General features: G+C 33.5%; 1 protein-coding gene across 4 annotated transcripts; it reads left to right on the forward strand.

Annotated features, from left to right (window-relative positions):
- Nucleotides 1-1,301: 1,301 nt before the first annotated feature.
- LOC107639813 (disease resistance protein RGA2-like) lies at nt 1,302-24,003 on the forward strand. Of its 4 annotated transcripts, XM_021121686.2 has the most exons (6): nt 1,310-1,526; nt 4,285-4,356; nt 19,670-23,001; nt 23,160-23,240; nt 23,440-23,532; nt 23,753-24,003. In XM_021121686.2, exon 3 carries the CDS (start codon nt 19,713-19,715, stop codon nt 22,953-22,955), a length of 3,243 nt encoding a protein of 1,080 aa, XP_020977345.1. In that variant the 5' UTR covers nt 1,310-1,526; nt 4,285-4,356; nt 19,670-19,712; the 3' UTR covers nt 22,956-23,001; nt 23,160-23,240; nt 23,440-23,532; nt 23,753-24,003. The 4 variants fall into 4 exon arrangements, with proteins under 4 accessions (XP_016198901.1, XP_020977345.1, XP_088341659.1 ...); XM_016343415.3 differs by lacking the exon at nt 4,285-4,356 and having other exon boundaries at nt 1,302-1,526; XM_088485533.1 differs by lacking the exon at nt 1,310-1,526 and having other exon boundaries at nt 3,779-4,356.

The following is a 24,003-nucleotide window of genomic DNA, read 5'->3' on the forward strand; positions in this document are numbered from 1 at the left end:
GCGCCAAACTCGTCTGACTCTCCTATTCTCGACCACCTCTCGATTCGAAACTTCCTTAAATGTCGCTTCGATAGTATCTTCTTTGATCATATCTAAGTCACCACTCAGACATTGTTGCAATATCGATCGACTAACAACTTTGTTGTCATGTCGATCGAGTAACAATATTTTTTATTATATGTGGTTAAGAAGGGACGAAAATTAACATATATAGTTATTTTTATGTAAAGTTAATAATTAAGAGCCGTTAAATAATAATTTAATCAAATTTATTAAATTATTATATAATTCTCAACTATTAACTTTATGTGAAGATAATTACATTTTGAGTTTTCATGTAATTGATTTAATTATCGCTTATTGGAACATTTGTGGTCGGAAATCATATTGAACTATATCTTAATAACTTAAGTAACTATTATTTTTTAAAATTAAATTTAAAGAAATATTTTATAATTAAGATTAACTAAAAGAATATTTTATACATTTTAAAATCATATTTTTAATTTATAATATATATAGTTAAACAAAATTAAATTTAAATGTTATTTTAATCTTTTAAAAATTAATTAAAAAGACATTCTCTTTTATAAAATAAATCAAAAATATTTTTCGAAAGAAATTAGAAAGAATATTATAATTATTTTGTAAAATTAATAAAAAATATTTTAGTCATTCAATATTATTATTAATAAAATATTTTAATATTAAAAATTATATAATTATATTTTTTAAAAATAAATAAATAAAAAATACTATTCACATGCTAAACACTTTTGACACCTATATTAAAATACAGTTATTACAAATTAAAATAATCACGTATTTAACTTATTTTTTAATTAACAAAACAAAGAAAACTTATGTATAGTTGTTAAAAAAATGCTAGTATGAAAATAGTATTTATTAAAAAGGATTATAAATACATAGCGAGACTGAATAAAATTAAATATTAATACAAATAACATAATCCACATATTACTTTTTTTAATTAACCATACACCTAATATTTTTGCACATGTATTTAATTATATAATAAAAATAAAATTTTTTTTATTATTCTCATAAATAATGATCATCTAAAAGATGATGTAAAAGAACGAATTTTTTAAAACAAAAAAACTCAACATAACAAAATAGAATAAAAAATAAATTTAAAAAATCAAATACAATTAAACTATACCGTATATTAAAATTAAATTCTCACGTTTATGCAAAAGTATAGGCCCTGAAAAAAGTTACGCAAAGATAAAGATAAGGAGAAAATGGTGTCATGGAATACAGCTGATAGTGCTTTATAAGAAGACCTTGATTGGAGCGGTGAGGACTCACCAATAATATAACGAGTCATTCTGGATCTATGTGAGTGCTCATTCTTATTACTAATTAAAAATCAAGAGAGATCGACGAGTAGCTGAGCTGGGGCGAAGCTTAGTAGGTAGGAGCTTGCATTCGAGTCTCGCACTCTTCTATTCTCGGTCTCTCACTCTCTAGCACTCTTCAAGTAAAAAAGTATACCACTGCAGGTACTAATTTCTTTCTTTTATTATTATTAATTTTTTTTTTAGATTTATAGTTATTAGCTAATTTTTTATATTTTTGTGAGTTTAATTCTTTTATTATTTTGTTTATTTATGTACCTAACTTATAGTATTAATCTAGGTTTTTATCAGTTTCTTACAAAATTTAAGACCATGACAATTACGAACATTAATTGGTGTACAAGTTTAAATAATAATAATAATAATAATAATAATAATAATGAATTTTTGGTATCCTGTCTTTGAACTAAAATTAAAAGTTTCTTGTTTTTAGCTATATATGTGCAAAGGAGATTAGAGAGTACTAGACATTTTTTTGTCAAAATATTTACATGAACTATAAATATATTTTTAATATTCTTTTTATAATTTTATAGGAAACGTCCGAAAAAAAATTGACTAATATTTATAGATTTTAAATGCAATAAATTATCTCTACAGCATATAAGACTAATTTTGAAATATTTATGTTTAAATATTATAATATATTTTTATTATTGGTCCCTCATTAAGTCTCGTCTAGTTTCGCCCCTGTTATCTATATAGTTTTTAATGTAACCAACCAATAACTCAGATTCATATATATATGAAGATTAAATTGTTTTATATTATAATTGAGTTGTATTGATAAAAAAGATATTATTTATATATTAAAATTAAATATTAAAATTAGTTATTATATATAATTTTTATAAATATATAATTTAATTTATTTTTATTATATATTTTATATTTTTAATATATATTTTATATTGATAATTAATTTTAATGTCATCTAGTTGGATAATGATAGAATCCACCGTTATCATTTTGCTTTATTCCTCGACTTTTAGACTGAGTTATTATTGAGGGATTAAAACAATTTTTACCAGGTTTTCAATTTTTAAGCATTTATACATTAATATGATGCGAAGGTTTTTGTAGAGAAAGAAGTTAAATCTATATGGTCTCTTTTAAAATTTAATTTAATTAATAAATTCTTTAACTAGAACTTAGAACATAGCTTCTGTTTGGTTTGTATATTGAATAATGTAAGAGATAATTTTATTTTGTCTTGTAAATCGTGAAAAACAAAATCGAAACAGAGAAGAAAAAAATGACATAATCATGTATCCTGGTTCAGTTACCTAGTGCAATGTAATATATATTCAGTCTCTACCATAACGTTGGTGAAATTTTTACTAAACTATCTTTTTAAGTATCACATATACCAATGCCAAAGACTCAACATAATCCTATCAAAAATATATCAAACTTTAACATAAACTTGATTTGCATATGTAATTACCTAAACTCAATACACTAAGTGCTTATCCAATTTAATAAGAGATACCTTTCAAGTACATGATATAAAACAGAAATACAACCAAAAGAAATTTAAAATTATTCGTGACTTTTCTCTCTAAGTGTTTCTCTCCGTCTTTTCTTTAAAATAAAAATATATAAAAAAAGATACTAAAATATAAAAAATCATATTTTATCAAATAATTAAAAAAATTGAGTCAAAGTATGTATTATGTGTGCATACTGTCTACTATCTATCACGATCTTAGACATACTCCAATGCTACAGTGCCATCAGTTAGACTTAATTAACTTTTAAGTTAAGACTAAGACAGCTTAACTCTCAATATTTAGTAAGAAAGTTTAGAATACAAGAGAACACAAGAGAAATAAAATTTTGATAGAAAGAACACTGTACTATACAAGTAGTGATTTTTTACAAATGACTCACACACTTACAACTCAAACTCTCATTTTTATTTATAGTCATCCATCTCTTTAATGGATAGTAAGGATTTAATCGAGTAAACTACTAAAATGGTATCCAAAAGTTCGCATCAATTACAAAACGAACCCCAAAAGATGCTAACGATAAATAAGCCTCCGAAAGATTTAAAAACACAACAAAAAGAACTAAATATTAAATATATATTCTAAAAAATAACTTTAGAGATAAAATTTTGATGCAAATTTTCGTAATCATTATTAGAAAAATAAAATCTTTTCATCCTTAAGATTTGGTAATTTTTTGTCAAGTGGATTATTTTTAAAAATTTTTTATTGTGAATGACTACATTTTTTTGAAAAATAAAAAAAATCTATCTAAATATTTATTCAAATGTTGTCACAAAAATTTAAATCTAATGGATAAGTCATTTGCTAAATATGAAAGTTTTTTATTTATTTACAAAAATTATAATATTTATTAGTTCTTTTTGTCGTATTTAAAATTATTCAAGGATTGTTTTATCGATAACATTTTTCAGGGACTTTTTTTATCAGCGACTAAATCTTTTTGGTACCAAATTAGTAGTTAACTAATCAATGGTCAGAGAGATCGAATGTCCAAAACTTTTATTACAAATATCTAACATACTATATTTCTCTAAATATTTTTGAATTATTCTACATCACTTTTTATACTTCTACATATATTCATACTGTTGTAGAATATTATCTGACATCAAAATTTTTTAGAGCTTTCTAGAATTTCTCAAAACCTTTTAGGATATTCTAATATATTTTAAAATCATTCAAAATATTTTTAAATACTTTAAATATTGTATAAAAATGGTTAATGTAACCTCCTAAAATTGACTTGGCAATGCACGTTATAAAGAGAAGAAAAAATGAGTTAAAGAAGTGATACGTGGCTTGAGTTAATGACAAACGAAAGAGAATGAAACAAAAATATAAATGGTTGGTTGGGCTTAACCAACCATCTATTTTTATTTTTTCAGGAGTAGATCCACCCCTGTGGTATCAGAGCCTCAGGTTTATTAGGAGGAAGCAGGTAGTACCAGCCAAAGCAAGTAAGAGAGAATTCACTAAATATTAACATTTCATCATTTTAAAGATCTTCTGAGCCTATACATCGTTCTACTTTACTAAGTGTAGATTACTTTCCTTCTAATCTAAAGAAAACCCTTGCCAATAAGATTGATCAATCAGTAGAATTCACCCATGTTTCAAAAGACTCTCAGACACGAGACACTGAATATCCACTCATTAGCCCCTACTCCTTCTATCAAAGACAAAAAAAATCAACCCTCACCACCATCTGCCATGTTATCACCAAAAACTATTTTTCTCTACCAAAAGAAGTCATCCAATCTTTTCATTTACAATAGTGTGATTTGAAAGCCACTACTACTGAACGATATATAACCCTGAATATTTCGCAAAAACTCATCCAAAATTATCAAGTCCAAGGCTACATCCATTTACATCTAGGAGCAATTAGGCTTGTTCTAACTCTTCATGAAAGAAGATCTCTTCCTGTAACAGCCAAAGTTGCTCTTTTGGATAGTACTTTTAAGGATTACAAACAAAAGTGTTATCCTTACTATAGCTCCTAATTTCACCATGAGTTTATCAGACCCAACGTTACTTCATAGCCTGAAGATTCAAATACAGCTAGTCAGAGTAATCCATGACTCCAATGCTAAACAGACTACTTTGCACCACCAAGTCCTCTACAAAGTCAAAGACCATGCTCTTGATCTCAATCTCCCAAACACCACAGGAGAAATATTATTCATGTTTATCGATAATGACAGAGGACCAGCAATTGTAAACATTCCAAGGATGATCACCACTGAAGAAATTTCTTCTATTATTTCATTGGAATGGATTAGTGATTATGAGAAAGCCTTCTCCAAGGAACATGTTGATGTTCATACTACAGCTCCACCTACTATTACCTACAATAGTGATGGAACAGTGACTACTATTTTCTAGAAACCAGGAATAGTTAAACAGATGCCCTTGCGAGGATAATCTTTTAGAAGGATTAATATGATCTCTCCAGTTCGAGTACAAACTACTCATGATCAAGATGATTCGCCGGTGCATTTCGATGAAAATGGAAAACCTGTCTATGTTTCTCATATTAATGGCCATTTTATATGGGATGTTGATCCCTCTATGTGTGACTCTGATAGTGACTGTGCTAACCAATAGAGTGACACAAATGATGATTATAACAGGCATCGGAGGAACAAGAAAAAGAAGAAAAAGTCACAACAAGCTCCTTGCTCTAAAAAAGACCTAAACCCCCTAATGATGCAAATATAGCCCCAAAGTTCAGGAAGAAGAAACTATCCCAAAATGGTCTTACAGATTATTCTTATCAGTCAGTTGAAACTATCCTGTGTATTGTAACCCTTAGGCCTTATGAGGAAGAATTTCCACCTCTAGTGACACAGACTGATGAAAAGAAGATCACTAGAAGACCTTATGTAATTCTTCAGGGAATTACTCCACACGGACATCAAGCAACCACCCCCTCAAGAAGAAGTCCTTAATTGGCATACGGACAATGCAGTCAGCCAAAATAAAGTATTACTCCGTATAGACCACACTCTTAATGTTCTTGTAGAAAAAACAGAGGGACTTTCTACATAAATAGATTCTGTAGCAAAACAAATTGTTGAACTCAGAGGCTAGCTTTCCAGACAAGCTTTTCAACTTGATCAAGAACTCAAACCTATATTGAGAATTAAGTATTTTGGCCTGGAGTTCCATAAAAAAGATACAGAACTGGCTCAAGTTAAAGCCCAGCTTCGCCAAATTGAAATGGATAGAGACAGAACGACTGTGCCTCAGGCATTGGCCAGAGATCCATTATCCATATATCCTAAACCATATCTAGGGTTGAAAGTGAGCCGAGCTAGACCAAGCTCAAGCTCGGCTCACGAAAATTGAACTTGGCTCACGGCTCGACTCATTAACAATCAAGTTATTTCTTAAGTTCAAGCTCGGCTCACCAAAAACTCACGAGCTAGCTCGAGCTCATGAGCTGGCTCAAATAAGAGAAACATAAATACCTAATCTATAATTCTATATCAATAAATTATAACTTATATATTTTAAAAAATATTTGAAAAGATCAATTTTATATATTGTTTATCTATTAATAAATTATAAATTTTTTATTTATGTCCTATATTAAAATTATATGTAAAAAATAAATATAAATATTAAATATAAATATTAAATATATATATATATATATATATATATATATATATATATATATATATATATATATATATATATATAATCGAGCCAGCTCACGAGCTAATGAGTTGAGCTTATCCAAACTCAAGCTCGGCTCATTTAATTTATGAGCTCAATTCCAGGCTCAAGCTTGGCTCACCAGCTCACGAGCTTAGCTTATCGAGCTGTTAACGAGTTGAGCTCGAGCTGGTTCATGAGTTGGCTTGACTCACTTCCAGCCCTAACCATATCCATCATATTCACCTGTCTTATTTCCTTCAACATATTCACCACCTGAAACTCCAAATTATGAATCCATCTTCAAATTCAGTTATCATTTAGCCAGACAAGTCAATACCAACAAATCTGTCTTTCTCCAAGGATGACATTATTCGTCCCAAACCCAGCCACAGCCACCTCTTTAACCCAGGCCTCACCCTCTCTGGAGGCAAAACAATTTTTTTTAGAGAAAGTACATCCACTGATCCTCCTTCAAAAGACAAAGGCATTAAAGAAGGATCATCTGCCCCAAGCCAGACAATTAATGCTGTCACTCTGAATGATCAATCAGATGTTGGAGAAATCATTGATGAATCTACAAAAGAAATCACTGAAGATTCAGCTGAGTTTGCTGAATGGTCTGAAGAAGATTATGTGGCTGACCTTTCAGCAATAGCCATGGTCAATCCAATAAAAGAAGAAGAGGAAGAAATAATCTCTGAAAAAGATGAACTAACAACTTCAGTTAATTCTCCACAAATAGGATCTTCTGAAGTAAAAATTTCTAATAAATGATTCACTTTTGATGATATTCTACCTTCAAGATACAGAGAAAGGCTGAATGAATTTGGTGCTTGAATTGAAACTAACATGGCTAATCCAAATCTTTCAAGCAAACAAGTCTTTGCAGACTTCATAAATCAAATGACTGGCAATTTTCGTGAATGGATTAACAACTTTTCTGAGTATGAAAGACTTCAACTCATTAATAGTACTTCCCCTCAGTTTTTGGGAGTATTGCACCAAGAGTTCGTAGGAGATATCATAATCATCCAGAAAAGAAACTCCCAAGAGTATTTTGAAATGAAATGTTGCTCACTCAACAAGAAGGACTTAGAAAAGCATTACAAGAGGATGGCTGCTAAATATTATCCTCTTGGAGAAAATAGTAATCCACCCCTTAAACAAGTTTTCATGACATCCTTGCCAAATGAACTCCAGCCAAAACTACAGCAGATGATGATGACTCTTCGTAAAGAAGTGACTACCACCACCATTGGAGAAATATACCAACTGGCTCTAGCTGCCTCAGATAAGATATGTGAACAACAATAAATGTTCAAAAGGCTCACTCAAAATTCAAGCAAACTTAAAGGAGCATGCAGTAAATTTTATCTAAAGATCAAATGTAAAGAACACGACATTTGTGAGTGTAAGCCAAAAAAGAAAACACATTGGCAGCAGCAATCCAAGACATTTCAACAGAAGACATTCAGAAAAGGTAGAAGAAAGCAAAGACTTTTTTGCTGTTTGAAAAGAAAAAATATCCCTAGCAAAAAGCTAAATAAATGCGTCATTTGCAGAAAACAAGGTCATTTTGCTAAATCATGTCCCAACAAGACAAAGAAGGAAATAAAGATGCTTCAGTCTTTAACAGATGCAGCCTCCATAAAGGATGAAGAAGATCTTGAATCAGTACTTGAAGAGTAGGAGGACAAAGATGGTGATACCCAATATGTTTTTCAAGACTCGGATCCGAAAGAAAGAAGTTTAGAAGATGATTTTTTACCAGAAATATCAGTCTTTACAATATCTTCTATTACTACAAAGATTTCTAAAGGACCGAAAATCCAAAAAAAAAAAACTTGGACATCTTGGATCCTTGGGAATGAAGTAGATTGATAGTACCCCTCGATCCCATTTCTATTTAAAGATCAAGACTTCTAAATATGACAAACCACTGAAAGCTGTTGCACTTATGGATACTGGATCATGTGTCACCATTCTAAAATCACATGTCTTCACTATTGATCTAATTTTCAGAAAGCCCATTAGATTTGAAATATTTTCAGGCTAGACTACTTGGCTCAGGATATTGGAAAGTTATCTCTTAAAAAAAGATGTCCTGTTTAGATTTGATGCTTTTTATTGAATCTATGGACTACAAATCAAGCCCACTGGGTTGAGTTACAAAAGACAAATTTTACCTTACACAGTGATACAAAGCATCCTTGAGACTCAAAAAGCTCCAGAAGAATATAAGGAGATCCAGCAACAACTCCTTGATGCTTGTTGCAACAGTCATGATCAATTCAACCATCCTACACCCTTGTGAAAAAATCCATATTTCTACATTTTCCTTCCTTTCAAAAGGAATGGGGAAATTAACCCAACTAAGGCCACCCGCTCCGGGATGAATCCTGAAGATCTCAAATTAGGAAGAGCTGAATGTGCAGTCCTTCTTGTCCAAGGACTCATTGAACCAACCAATTCTAACTGGGCATGTCAAACTTTTTATGTTAGAAAAGAGCTGAGCAAAACAGAGAAAAAAAGAGGCTTGTTATTGATTACAAGCCGCTCAATGTCTTTTTCCAAGACGATTAATTCCCTCTAACAAGAATTTTAATTATCACACAAAGGCTAAGTGAGGCAAAAAATTCAGCAAGTTTGATCTAAAAGCTAAATTTTGGCAAATTAGACTCCATCCTAAAGATAGATACAAGACCGTCTTCTGTATTCTTGAAGCCCAATATCAGTGGACAGTAATGCCATTTGGACTCAAAGTGGCCCAATCTCTCTTCTAAAAATTAATAATCAAGATCTTTGAGCCCATTTTACATTCCACACTCATTTATATTGATGACAACCTACTGTTCTCAAAAAGCAATGAGGCCCATAAGACACTTCTAGCCTAATTCACTCAAATTATAGAAGATCAGGGAATCATGCTGTCATAAAAAAAGAATTTTATTTCCCAAACAAAAATTGAGTTCCTCCGGATGATTTTTCAAGATGGTTTTTTTTAACAAGGGAATTATATTGCTAAAGAATTGATCCATTTCCCTGATGAAAACATGACTGTCAAACAGATTCAACAATTCTTAGGAATTGTAAACTACATCAAAGACTTTATCCCAAATGTGACCAGACACACCAGCCAACTGTCAAATTTCTTGAAAAAGAAACTCCCACCATGGAGACTTAAACAGATCACAGCTGTCAAAAATCTGAAAAAATAACACAAGACCCCCTCCTTTAAAGATTCCTAGCACAGGAAAAAGGATAATACAAACAGATACTAGTGACGAATTTTAAGGAGTTGTTTTACTTGAAAAAATTGATGGGACGAGACATTACTATGTGCATGCTAGTGGACAGTTCAAAGAATAAAAAAAAAACTACCATGTCACTTACAAGGAAATCCTTGCTGTAAAGCACGGGATAAAAAAATTCAATTTCCACCTCAGTTTCTATCATTTCACTGTGAAAATTGATAACACCTCTTTCCCATCAATGCTGGAGATCAAAAATTTTTTTTTGCCAAACTTCCAGCTATTGCAATGGACAGACTGGTTCTCCCATTATAAATTTGAAGTAAAACACATAAAGGGACATCAGAACACTTTTGCTGATTTTTTTCTAGACCTACCAAAGAATCAATCCCAAAAGAGTTCTTTACATCTGCACAATGAATACACACAACCCTCCATACACCATTCTATTTTCTGAATGCCTGCTCCATAGAAGCCCATACAGAAGAAAGATTGGCTCTTTTTCTCTCAAAACAAGATCTCATACATAATTTTAAATAGCCAGCCTAGCCAAACAAATCCTATTTTACTGGTTATACCAGCTTCTTGTTATAGCCCAAATCCATCCAAACCCAATGTACTTCAGCATGGACAAACCTTTCTGCACTATACCAATAATCCAAGGACCTATACCAGAAGAAACGATGTGGTACATATGGGCTCTATCTTCTATATATACATATGCCATCATAGTTCCAATCTTCCCCATATACCATATCTTGCGTAATAGCACTCAGGCACAATACCATCTGGTCCGATTATTTTTCATGTATGCTCCACTTGATGCATGGAGAGGAATGTTATACAACATGCTTGACCAACATCAACTGTGGGACAAACCTTCTCAGGCAAAATAGAAATTCTATTGTTTTGTCAACCTGCAGAGAAGTTACTTTACTAACAAAAATAATAGCCCACACACCATGAACAGAAGCGATATTGTTGGATATTCTACCATATGACCAACAGATGAAAAGTCAGTCTTAAAGGCCTTGACCAAATATCTTTGTCAACTCTGGTAACCTGGAATATATGGAGAAAGAGAGGTAATTAAAGGACTCTTATTCAGATCAGATGTTCTAACCACACTACAAGAGTTTCAGTCCAGATTCATAACCTCCGGAATAATTAATCAATTTGGACAATACTCTTTTTACACTCCGAGGTCAAGACAGAACTTTTCTGATCAGCCTAGCACATTTAGACATCTCCCAAATTCAAGTAAAAATCTTGATGAAGATCTGAATTCTAAATATCTAAGTGCTAGAGTATATGTCTTACCACCTAGTCCAACCAGGATTGATGCAAGGATACCCAATGACACTGAAGGCCCATATTCAGACCTATATGACCCATATCTATAAGATGCCCAAGTGTTCAATATTATCCTCATTAGGATCTTGGGCATCTTGTAGATATGGGTTATATAGATGGATTTTCAGTGTCATTGGGTATCTCTGCATCAATCCTTGTTGGGCTAGTGGTAAGGCATATACTCTAGCACTTAGATCTTTAGAATTCTGATCTTCAACAAGATTTCTACTTGAAGTTGGGAGATGTCTGAATGTGCTAGGCTAAATAGAGAAGTTCTGTCTTGACCTTGGAGTGTAAAAAGAGTACTATCCAAATTGATTAATTATTTCTGAGGTTATGAATCTGGACTGAAACTCTTGGAGTGTGGTTGGAATATCTGATCTGAATGAGAGCCCTTCAATGATCTCTCTTTCTCCATATATTCCAGGTTGCTAGAGTTGACAAAGATATTTGGCCAAGACATTTAAGACTGACTTTTTATCTGTTGGCCATATGGTAGAATATCCAACAATATCGATTCTGTTCATGGTGTGTGGGCTACTACTTTTGTTAGTAAAGTAACTTTTCTGTAGGATGATAAAATAACAGCATTTCTGTTTTTTCTGAGAAGGTTTGTCCTATAGTTGATGTTGGTCAATCATGTTGTATAACATTCCTCTCCATGCATCAAGTGGAGTATACATGGAGAATAATTGGACCAGATCAGATTGTGCCTGAGTGCTATTACATAAGATATGGTATATGGAGAAGATTGGGACTATGATGGCACATGTATATATAGAAGATAGAGCCCAGATGTACCATATTATTTCTTCTGGTATAGGCCCTTGGATTATTGGTATAGTGCAGAAAGGTGTGTCCATGCTGAAGTACATTGGGTTTGGATGGATTTGGGTTATGACAAGAAGCTAGTGTAATTAGTAAAACAGGGTTTGTCTGGCTGGGCTAGCTATTTGAAACTTTGTCTGGGGTCTTGTTTTGAGGAAAAAAGGTCCAATCTTTCTTCTGTATAGCCTTTTGTGGAGTGGATAATCAGGAAATAGAATGGTGTATGAAGAGTTGTGTGTATTCATTGTGCAGATGTAAAGGACTGGTTTTGGGATTGATTCTTTAGTAGGTCTAGAAAGAAAATCAGCAAGAGTGTTCTGATATCCCTTTATGTGTTTTACTTCAAATTTATAATTGGAGAACCGGTCTTTTCATCGCAAGAGCTGAGAGTCTGGAAAAATATTTTTCTTGATCTCCAGCATCGATGGAAAATAGGTGTTATCCATTTTCACAGTGAAATGATAGAAACTGAGGTGGAAATTGAATTTTTCTTTCCCACGCTTGACATCAAGGATTTCTTTGTAAGTGGCATGGTGGTATTTTTCTGATTCTTTGAACTGTCCGTTAGCATGCGCACAGTAATGTCTTGTCCCATCAGTTTCTTCAAGTAACACAGCTCTCTAGAATTAATCACTAGCATCTGTTTGTAGTATCTTTTTTCCTGTGCTAGGAATCTTTAAAGGAGGAGATCTTGTGCTATTTTCTTCAGATTTTTGACAGCTGTGGTCTGTTGAAGTCCCATGGTGGGGTTTTTTTTCAAGAGTTTTAATAACTGGCTGGTGTGTCTGGTCACATCTGGGATAAAGTCTCTGATGTAGTTTACAATTCCTAAGAATTGTTGAATCTGTTTGACAGTCATGTTTTCATCAGGAAAATAGATCAGTTCTTTAGCAATATGATTCCCTGGTGGAAAAAACTCGTCTTGAAAAATCATCCCAAAGAACTCAATTTTTGTTTGGGCAATAAAACTCTTTTTTGATGACATCATGATTCCCTGATCTTCTATTATTTGAGTGAATTGGGCTAGGAGTGTCTTATGGGCCTCATTGTTTTTTTAGAACAGTTGGATGTCATCAATGTAAATTAGTGTGGAATGTAAAATGGGCTCAAAGATCTTGATCATTGTTGTTTGGAAGAGAGATGGGGTCACTTTGAGTCTAAATGGCATTACTGTCTGCCGATATTGGGCTTCAGGAATATAGAAGACTGTCTTGTATCTATCTTCAAGATGGAGTCCAATTTGCCAAAATCCAGCTTTTAGATCAAACTTGCTAAAAATTTTTGCCTCACTTAGCCTTTGTGTGATAACTAGAATTCTTGGTAGAGGAAATTTATCGTCTTGCAAAAAGATATTGAGCAGCTTGTAATCAATAACAAGCATCTTTTTTCCTCTGTTTTGCTCAACTCTTTTCTCAACATAAAAAGCTTGATATGCCCAGTTAGAATTGGTTTGGTTCAATGAGTCCTTGAACAAGAAGTGCTGCATATTTAGCTCTTGCTAATTTGAGATCTTCAGGATTCATCCCGAAGTGTGTGGTCTTAGTTGGATTAATGTCCTCATCCCTTTTGAAAGAAAGGCGAATGTAGAAATCTGGAATTTTTCACAAGGGTGTAGAGTTGTTGAATTGATCATGATTGTTGCAACAGGCATTAAGGAATTGTTACTGGATCTCCTTATATTCTTCTGGAGCTTTCTGGATCTCAAGAATGCTTTATATCCCTGTGTAAGGTAAAGACTGTCTTTTGTAACTCAACCCAGTAGACTTGATTTGTAGTCCATGGGTTCGATAAAAAATATCAAATCCAAAGACGACTTTTTTTGGAGATAACTTCCCAATACCGTGAGCCAAGTAGTCTAGCCTGCAAATATTTTAAATTCAATGGGCTTTCTGAAAATTAGATCAATGGTGAAGACTTCTTTATTAGCTATCGAAAACTTCTTATGGAAGGTGCCCACATTTCTACTGGTAAGACATGGGGTTTTAGAACGGTGGCACAGGATCTAGTATGTATAAGTGCAACAGCTTTCAGTGGTTTGTTATATTTAAAAGTCTTGATCTTTAAATAGAAATAGGATTGAAGGGTATTATCAATCTGCTTTATTCCTAAGAACCCAAGATATCCAAGTTCTTCTTTCAAAATTTTTGGTCCTTTAGAAATCTTTGTAGTAATGGAAGATATTGTAAAGACTGATCTTTCTGGTGAAAAATCATTTCTGGACCAGAGTCTTGGAAAACATATTGGGTATCACCATCTTTGTTTTCTTACTCTTCAAATATTGATCAAGATCTTCTTCATCTTTTATGGAGGCTGCATCCATTAAAGACTGAAGCATCTTTATTTCCTTCTTTGTCTTGCTGGGATATTATTTAGCAAAATGACATTGTTTTTCACAAATGAAGCATTTGTTTGGCTTCTTGCTATGGATGTTTTTCTTTTGAAATAGCAAAAAAGTATCTGCTTTCTTCTACCTTTTCTGAATATTTTGTGTTGAAATGTCTTGAATTGCTACTGCTAATGTGTTTTCTTTTTTGGCTTGTACTCACAAATGCTGTGTTCTTTACATTTGATCTTCAGATAGGATTTACTACATGCTCTTTTGAGTCTGCTTGAATTTTGAGTGAGCCTTTTGAACATTTGTTGTTGTTCACATATCTTATCCATGGCAGCTAAAGCCAGTTGGTATATTTCTCCGATGGTGGTGGTAGCCACTTCTTTACGAAGAGTCATCATCATCTACTGTAGTTCTGGCTGGAGTTCATCTGGCAAGGATGCCATGAAGACTTGTTTGAAGTGTGGATTATTATTTCCTCTAAGAGGATAATATTTAGCAGTCATCCTCTTGTAATGCTTTTCTAAGTCCTTCTTGTTGAGTAAGCAGCATTTATTTCAAAAAACTCTTGAAAGTTTCTTTTTTAGATGATTATGATATCTCCTAGGAACTCTTGGTGTAGTACTCCCAAACCTGAGGGGAAGTACTATTGATGAGTTGAAGTCTTTCATACTCAGAATGGTTGTTAACCCATTCACAGAGATTGCCATTTATTCGATTTATGAAGTCTGCAAGGACTTGTCTACTTGAAAGATTTTGATTAATCATGTTGGTCTCAATCCAATCACCAAATTCATTCAGCCTTTCTCTGTATCTTGAAGGTAGAATATCATCAAAGGTGAACCATTTGTTAGAATTTTTTACTTCAGAAGATCCTGTTTGTGGAGTATTAACTGAAGTTGTTGGTTCATCTTTTTCAAGGATTATTTCTTCCTCTTCTTCTTCTACTAAATTGACCATGGCTATTGCTGAAAGGTCAGCCACTTAGTCTTCTTCAGACCATTCAGCAGATCAGCTGAATCTTCAGTAATTTCTTCTGTAGATTCATCAGTGATTTCTCCAACATCTGATTGATCATTCAGAGTGAGAGCATTAATTGTCTAGCTTGGGACAAGTGATCCTTCTTCAATGCCTTTTTCTTTTGAAGGAGGATCAGTGGATGTACTTTTTCTCTGAAAAAATTTCTTGGCCTCCAAGGAGGGTGAGGTCTGGGTTGGAGAGGTAGTTGTGGCTGGATTTGGGACGAATAATGTCGTCTTTGGGAGGGACAGCTTTTTTGGTGTTGACTTGTCTAGCTAAATGATAAGTGGATTTGAAGATGGATTCATAATTTAGAGTTTCAGGTGGTGAATATGTTGAAGGAAATAAGACAGGTGAATATGATGGATATGGTTTAGGATACATGGATAATAGAACTATGGCTAATGCCTGAGGCACAGTCGTTTTGTCTCTATCCATTTCAATTTGGCGAAGTTGGGCTTTAACTTGGGCCAATTCTCTATCTTTTTTTGTAAAACTCCGGGCCAAAATACTTATTCTCAATATAGGTTTGAGTTCTTAATCAAGCTGAAAAGCTTGTCTAGAAAGCTGGTCTCTGAGTTCAGCAATTTGTTCTGCTACAGAATCTATTTGCGTAGAAAGTCCCTCTGTTTTTTCTACAAGAGTATCAAGAGTGTGGTCTATACGGAGTAATACTTTATTTTGGCTGACTGCATTATCTGTATGCTAATTGAGGACTTTTTCTTGAGGGGTGGTTGCTTGATGTCCGTGTGGAGTAATTTTCTAAGGAACTACACAGGGTCTTCTAGTGATCTTCTTTTCATTAGTCTGTATCACTAGAGGTGGAAATTCTTTCTCATAAGGCTGAAGATTGCAATACACGGGATAGTTTTAACTGACTGATAAGAATAATTAGTGAGACCTTTTTGGGATAGTTTCTTCCTCTTGAACTTTGGGGCTATATCTACATCATCAGGGGGTTCAGGGCTTTTGCAAAAGTAAAGATCTTGTTGTGACTTTTTCTTGTTCCTCTGATGCCAGTCATAATCATCATCTATGTCACTCCATTGGTCAGCACAGTCACAATCAGAGTCACACATAGAGGGATCAACATCCCAGATGAAATGACCATTAATATGAGAAATATAGACAGGTCTTCCATTTTCATCAAAATGCACCGATGGATCATCTTGGTCTTGAGTAGTCACAGGAGAGTTTGTTTAACTATTCCTAGTTTCTGAAAAATAGTAGTCACCGTTCCATCACTATTGTGGGTAATAGTTGATGGAGCTGTAGTATTAACATCAATTTGTTCCTTGGGGAATGCTTTCTTATAATCAGTAATCCATTCCAATAAAATAATAGAAGAAAGTTCTTCAGTGGTGATCATACTTAGAATGTTTACAATTACTGGTTCTCTGGCAGTGAACATGAATAATTCTTCTCCTATGGTGTTTGGAAGATTGAGATCAAGAACATGGTCTTGGACTCTGTAGAGGACTTGGTGGTGCAAAGTAGCCTGTTCAGCAGTGGAGTTTTGGGTTACTCCGACTAGCTGTATTTGAATCTTCAGTCTATGAGGTATCATTGGGTATGATAACCTCATGGTAAAATTAGGAGCTATAGTAAGGATAAAACTTCCATTTGAAAGTGTAGTGACCAACACTCCAATCAAGGCATGTTGGTAATCATTAAAAGTAGTATTCAAAAGAGCAACCTTGACTGTTACAGGAAGAGATCTTCTTCCATGAAGAGTTAGAATAAGCCTAACTACTCCTAGATGTAAATGGGTGTAGCCTTGGACTTGATAATTTTGGATGAGTTCTTGCAGAATTTTCAATGTTATATACTGTTGAGCAGTAGTGGCTTTCAAACCACGCTGTTGTAAATGAGAAGATTGGATGACTTCTTTTGGTGGAGAAAAATGGTTTCTGGTGATAAGATGGCGGATGGTGGCGAGGGTTGATTTCTTTTGTCTTTGATAGAAGAAGTAAGGGCTAATAAGTGGATATTCAATGGCTCGTGTCCGAGATTCTTTTGGGACATGGGTGATTTCTACTAATTGATCAATCTTATTGGCAAGGATTTTCTTTAGATTAGAGGGTAAGCGATCTACGCTTAGTGAAGTAGAATGATGTATAGGCTCAAAAGAGCTTAAAGATGATGAAATATCTATGTTTAGTGAGTTCTCTCTTACTTGCTTTGGCCAGTACTACCTTCTTTCTCCTAATAAACCTGAAGCTCTTATACCACAGGAGTGGATTTCCAGTACATTTTGTCTTAAATAAATAAAAAAATATTTTTAAAAATAAAATAAAACAATAATAAATTTCAATATTCATTTTCTAGAATATGAAAATCTAGTAGATTCACTTGATTTTGGGCGACAATAAAATGAAGGTTTAATTACTTTGTTAGTTCCTATAGTTTTGCCAAATTTTTAATTAGGTTCTTATACTTTTTTTCATTCCAATTGAGTCTTTGCACCAATTTTTTTTTAATTGAGTTCCTAAACTTTTTTTTTCTTTTTATATGGTTCCTGCACCAATTTTTTTTTATTTTACTTGGGTCTCTATGCACTTAAATCAATTACTGTCAAGAGGGACCTAATTGAAAAAAAAATTTGGTACAGGAACCAAATTAAAAGAAAAAAAAATATAGGAACCTAATTGAAAATTTTGCAAAACTATTGGGAATAACAAAGTAATTAAACCTAAAATGAATCCTACTCGATTATGATTTTGCTTTTTGTTTTTATTATTTTACACTATATATATAGTCAAATTTCTATAATTAATGAGACAAATTTTTAGAGTTTAATTTAATTTAATTATTTTTAAAATTAATAATTAATAACAATATTATTTAAAATACATATATGAAATTATAATTTACAATTAAATAATACTTAATTTAAACTAATAAATACAATTCTAAATTCAAATGTTAAAATTTAAAGTTTGATAGTTAGTTTTAATTAAATTTATTTAAGTAAACTTTAAAAAGTTAAAATCTTAAAACTACATTTGATTTAAACATAATTCGTTAATATAAAATATATTTTTTCCCTTAAACAAAAACACTTTTATAAATTATAACAGTTTTTGGGAATTTTCATAATAAAATATAAAAATATTTTCAAAGAAAAAATAATTTTCACTTTATTTTCAAGGTTTTTTTTTTTTGGGCGCATGGAGCAAGTTTGCTGTCCGCTCGACGAATCTCGTCACCTTCACAAGGTTTGTCGCCTCCATCAAACTTCATGTAATCAATGAAGTTCAGCATACCCTATAAGACTGTACATGGATCGGATAATATCTGCATATTTGCGGTAATTATCCGTATCCGATCTGAATTTTGTAAATATTATCCGATTCGTAGAGCCATCGGATCGGATTCGACCCGCACTATGGTAGAATCGGATTGCGAATTTGGCAATGATATCCGCGGATCCGATCCGTAGATCTGCATATCTGCACGATCTCATATAAATAGCATAGTTTAAGAAAGTAAATCCTAATGCGATATGAATTTAGTGTGTTGTTTTATGAATTTTATAATATCTTATTTTTAATTTTTTATGTTGTACTTCAACTTAAAATAATTAAACTTAGATCTTGTGTTATTTTTTTTTTGTTATTCAAAAAAACTTTTATTGATAATATTTTAGGAGTAAATAGGCTTAAACAGGTGAAAAAATAATTTTTTTAGACATTTTTTATAAAAATAACCAAACAAGACCTTAAAACCGTTTTTTTTTTAATTATGCGGATATACCCGATATTTGATCTGATTCGATAAATGTAGTGTGGATCGGATAGAATTATAGGTTATATCTGATCCGATCCGAATCGTGTGCAGCCTTATACCCCTAGGCAAACTTTAAGTAAGGTTGCCCAAATATAAAAACTCTTGATCCCCTCACTTTTTATTTTTTTAGTTTTTACTCTTAACTATTCTCTCTTATTCTCTCTTCTCTTTCTTTTCATTTAGAACTTTTTGTTTTTGCAATTTATCAACTCTAAATAATTTTATTTTTCTATTCCTTTTAAATTTAATTATTTTTGTTTATTTTATAATTTTAACATATTTATTTAATAGATGTTAGTTAATAAAAAATTTTATTTAAATTATTGTTTCATTTAAACTAATTATAGTTTAGAGTAAAATTATGATGGCACAGACTTGTTCCAGACACAAAAAAAATTGGATCCTCAAAAATAAAATGAAAATATTTTTTTTTTGGAAATAAAGTTTTTTTTTTTTCATTTGATTATAGAAAATAAAAATCCTAGCTTTTTTTGCTTGGCATTGATTCCATTATTTATACTTCTCCTACAGGCATTATAGAGAAGATTTTTTGTCTGCATTTAAATCCGCCACAATGGTTGCAAGCGCTATTGGAAATACCATCGCTGAAATCACGAGGTTGAGCACGCTACGTGTTTTTGGCAAGAAGACGACAATCATCATTGACAATATCAAACGTCATTTGTTATCCATCAAAGAAATGGTAGAGCTGGAGCATGGTGATGCTGCTGCAACTACACCTGCTTGGCTAATGGATATCCCACTCGCAGATGTGGCCACCGATTTGTGGGATTTGTTGGAGAATCAAAAACAAAGTAACAAGTCTTCATCATTTCTCTCTATCGAAAAGCGATTACAACGTATTGTTGATGATTTAACAAAGCAGCCGCTGTTGAAGATTGACCGAAACATGAAGGACTGGGAGATGGAGATTCCTATTGGGTTCAAAGAAGATAAGGAAACTATCATAGAGAGGATGTTGGCTCTAACAAAAGCAAAAGGTGCTGTTGCGGTGGTTGGAATTTCAGGGATACGAGGGACAGGGAAGACAACTCTGGCTAAATTTGTCTGTGATGATGATGAGAAAGTGAAAAACCATTTTGATATGGTTTTTTGGATCGACAATATCCACGGCGAGTCTTACGCAGATTACGTGGTACAACAAATGGTTCATCAGTTGGCAACAAAGAAGAAGAAAGTTGAAAACAATGGGTCAATTGAAAATGTTAATCTTCAAGAATCCATAGGTGGAAACAAGTTTCTTCTTGTGCTAGATGATCTGCACAGCGAGAACCGTGATGAATGGTTGAAGTTGAAGGAGAAACTGAAAGAGGCAGCTAGTTCATCAAGTGCTGCAGTTCTTGTAACGACGCAAAACCATCTTTTAAGCAATGCTATTGACGAAGATTATACAACACCAAAGCTGAGTGAAGAAGATTCGTGGACTCTATTTAAGCAAGTTGTAAGAGAAGATCCAAGTGAAACAAAAATTAAAATTGCCCAGAAAAAGATGTTAAGCAAGTGCGGAGGAGTCCCTCTGGCGATACTAACAATGGCAAGACTGTGGAAGTCTCGCGGAGACATTACCGAGGATTCAGAAACAGGGGATTTGGAAGAGCTATTTATGCAGGAGATGCAGTTGATATATTACAACGAGCTCCCCTCTTGGCATCTAAAGCAATGTTTTGCTTATTTATCATTCATATTCCCCTGGGAATACTCGAGTGTTGAGGAAAATGAACTAACTAGGCTTTGGATGGCTGAAGGGTTTCTAGGGGCTGTTCATGTGAATTCAAATTCTTCCTCATCTTCTTGCTCTCCTCAACCACAACCGGAAGATCTGGCGCATAACTGCATACAAGAACTCGGCCGCAGGTCAATCCTCAGGGTCTACACAGACAAAAGAGACAACATGACAGAGTGCTATTTGGATAACGAGCTAATGTCGGGATTGTCAAGATTTGTGGCTGGTAAAGACTGCTTTTGCATGGACGACGGAAACGCGGATGTCAAAGAAACAATCCCAAGAGTGGCATTAACCAGTAAAAACTTTTATGTTTCAAATGGGACTCTTTCATCCCTCATTGAAAATAACAAAAGTTTGCGTACCCTTCTATGGGATGGGCAGCTTTCGAAATTTCCAAACGGCGTAAACTTAAGATTTTCTGCATGTGATGCAATATTTTGTGCATTTAAGAGCCTGCGTGTGTTGAAACTAAGAGATTTGGGAATTAAGATTTTACCCGTTTCAATCGGGGAGCTGAAGAGTATAAAATACCTCGATCTTTCTCGCAATAACATGAAGACACTTCCCAGTTCCATTGGTAAGTTGAAGCTTTTGCAAACCTTAAAATTGTCCCATTGTCTGCAGCTGAGAGAGTTGCCAAATGAGGTGAAGTACTTGGTGAGTCTTAGGCATCTTGAAATAGATGAATGCCTGCACCTTACACATCTGCCAGCAACTTTGAAGAAGCTCACAAAGCTTGAGACTTTATCGAATTTTGTGGTTAGCACTCTCAACAACCACAAGCACATTCTAGGCTTCAAGGAACTTGTTAATCTGAATAACTTGAGTGGACAGTTGGAGATTTCACATTTGGAGCGATTGAAGTTTGTGGATGGAAATCATGATGCTGCTGCTGCTTATTTGAAAGAGAAACAACATCTCAAGCGTCTCATTCTGAATTGGAATCATGACAACGACCATGAGGATAACAAAAAGCACGATGAAAGATCATTGGAACAACTGGAGCCACATCCAAACCTACAGCAGCTACACATAGTAGGATACAGCGGTGTCAAGTATTCATCTTGGCTCTCGTCTCTGAACAATCTCGTTGGCTTAAGTTTGAACAACTGCTCCAAGTGTGAATCTCTTCCGTTGGAGCAATTCCCGAAACTGAAATATCTCCATCTTCGAAGACTGGACTCTTTGAAATATGTAATAGATCAAGATGACCGTTGCAGTTGGCTGCAATCGGAACATCTGCAATACCTGTCAATAACTGATTGCCCAAATCTCATGAGTTGGTGGAAAGGGAATACTCACAACAAAGCATTATTGTTTGGCGCTATAAAAGAAATGGAAATCAGGTACTGTCCCAAACTGAATTCATTGCCCCTGTTTCCTAATCTTGAAGATAGTCTGGAGTTAGAGGGCTCCAGTGTGAAACCATTATTAGACACCATAAACTATTCAGGCCCTAACAATAGTGGGATGGCATCAAATTCAAGTTCTGATTGGTCCCTATCCAGAGTGACACATTTGAGAATTAAAAATGTGGAGCAACATTCTCTTCTACCGGAAGACTGGCTTAGAAACTTCGTCTCTCTCAAATACATTCGCATTAGTGAAAGAATGTCACTAATAAAAGGCTTCAAACATCTACATTCACTTTCAACCATGATTATTGAAAATTGTACACTAGTTGATTTATCAAGGGACGAATGGGAGGGTCTGCAGAGCCTTGACGATCTAGTACTATACCAATTAGCTAAGCTGGAGTCTCTTCCAAAAGGAATCAAACATCTTACATCTTTGACTTATCTTCATATTGATAGTTGTCCGGAGTTAAAAACATTGACAGAGGAAATAGGACATCTCAAATCCCTTAAAATACTTTGCATTATAGACTGTCACAAGTTAGCTTCGCTTCCCAAGGGAATGATCAACCTCAAATCACTAAATTGGTTATTGATTAGGAGCTGCCCATTGTTGTTGCCAAGGTGTCAACAGGGAACCGGTGATGATTGGCCAAAAATTAAGCACATCAAAGATATCCAGTTGGTCGGTGCCTCTGAAGCCTATGACCAATGACATCAATCAAGTCCAAATTGGTTTGGCTCAATCCCTTGAGCTTTGGGTAAGTCATTGCATGCATTATCCAAAAAAGGCACAAACAGATGCTAATTTGTAATTTTCTTTCTTCTTTTAAACTCTATTATGTGTTACTATTTTATCTTGCTGAGCTCTAATTTGTTCTAGCTATACTCATTAGATCTAAACCTTCATTCTGATCAGGAATCCAGCTATTGGTAGGAATCAGATATGTAAGAAAGTGTTTTGGTGTCCAAGTACGGTTTTCTTGTACTTATATTACAGGTAAAATATAAGAGGGAGAAGAACCGCCTGTTTATCATCCACATTAATTTAGAGATACATTTTTTGGGTTTTAATTAGATAAGTAGAAAACATTATCATGTTGGTTCTATTTCATTTTAAATTACTCAGGTGAATTGAATGTTTAAATTTGCATAAATTTAGTCGGCTTACTCTTTTTTTTTTTTTTTTTAATTTGCAGTTCTTCAACTATATAAAATTCCGCCCTTCATTTGAAGAAGCATGCTTTATGGAGCTTGTGATGGTTCACTCTTAAATTTTCCTTTTAATCAAGGTTTGTATGTATTAGGTTCTTTACTTTGTGCTCTATTAGGCCTCTTTACCAAACCCAAACCCATGCCAGCCTTGAGAAATATTCTCTTTATCTATAAGTTCTTACATAATTAATGCCCCTTTGTTATATCTCTATTTAAAGATAACTAAATTCTGTATGTTTTCCTCACCAAGTTCACTAGAAGTAGCTGACTATGTTATTACCTGTTCTTTAATTTCAGGTGGGACTTTCCTTTGAGACAGTTGGAAGATATTGTTTGTTACATTGATCGTGGATGCACTAGTTTTAAATCCCGAGTTTTCATTACTTTGAAGCTATGTAGTATCCGCAACTAATTAATCCAAGTTGCGACAGATAATGCCAAGTTTGACATTGAAATGAATCAAACATTTCATCGTAGAGAGTAATCCATGTATATATGAGTCAAAATTCTGTTAGTGATGTTAATGCTTACTTGCCCTTTTCCTTTTA

Source organism: Arachis ipaensis, chromosome B4 (genome assembly GCF_059453495.1).
Source record: "Arachis ipaensis isolate K30076 ecotype BB chromosome B4, ASM5945349v1, whole genome shotgun sequence".
Taxonomy (NCBI): domain Eukaryota; kingdom Viridiplantae; phylum Streptophyta; class Magnoliopsida; order Fabales; family Fabaceae; genus Arachis; species Arachis ipaensis.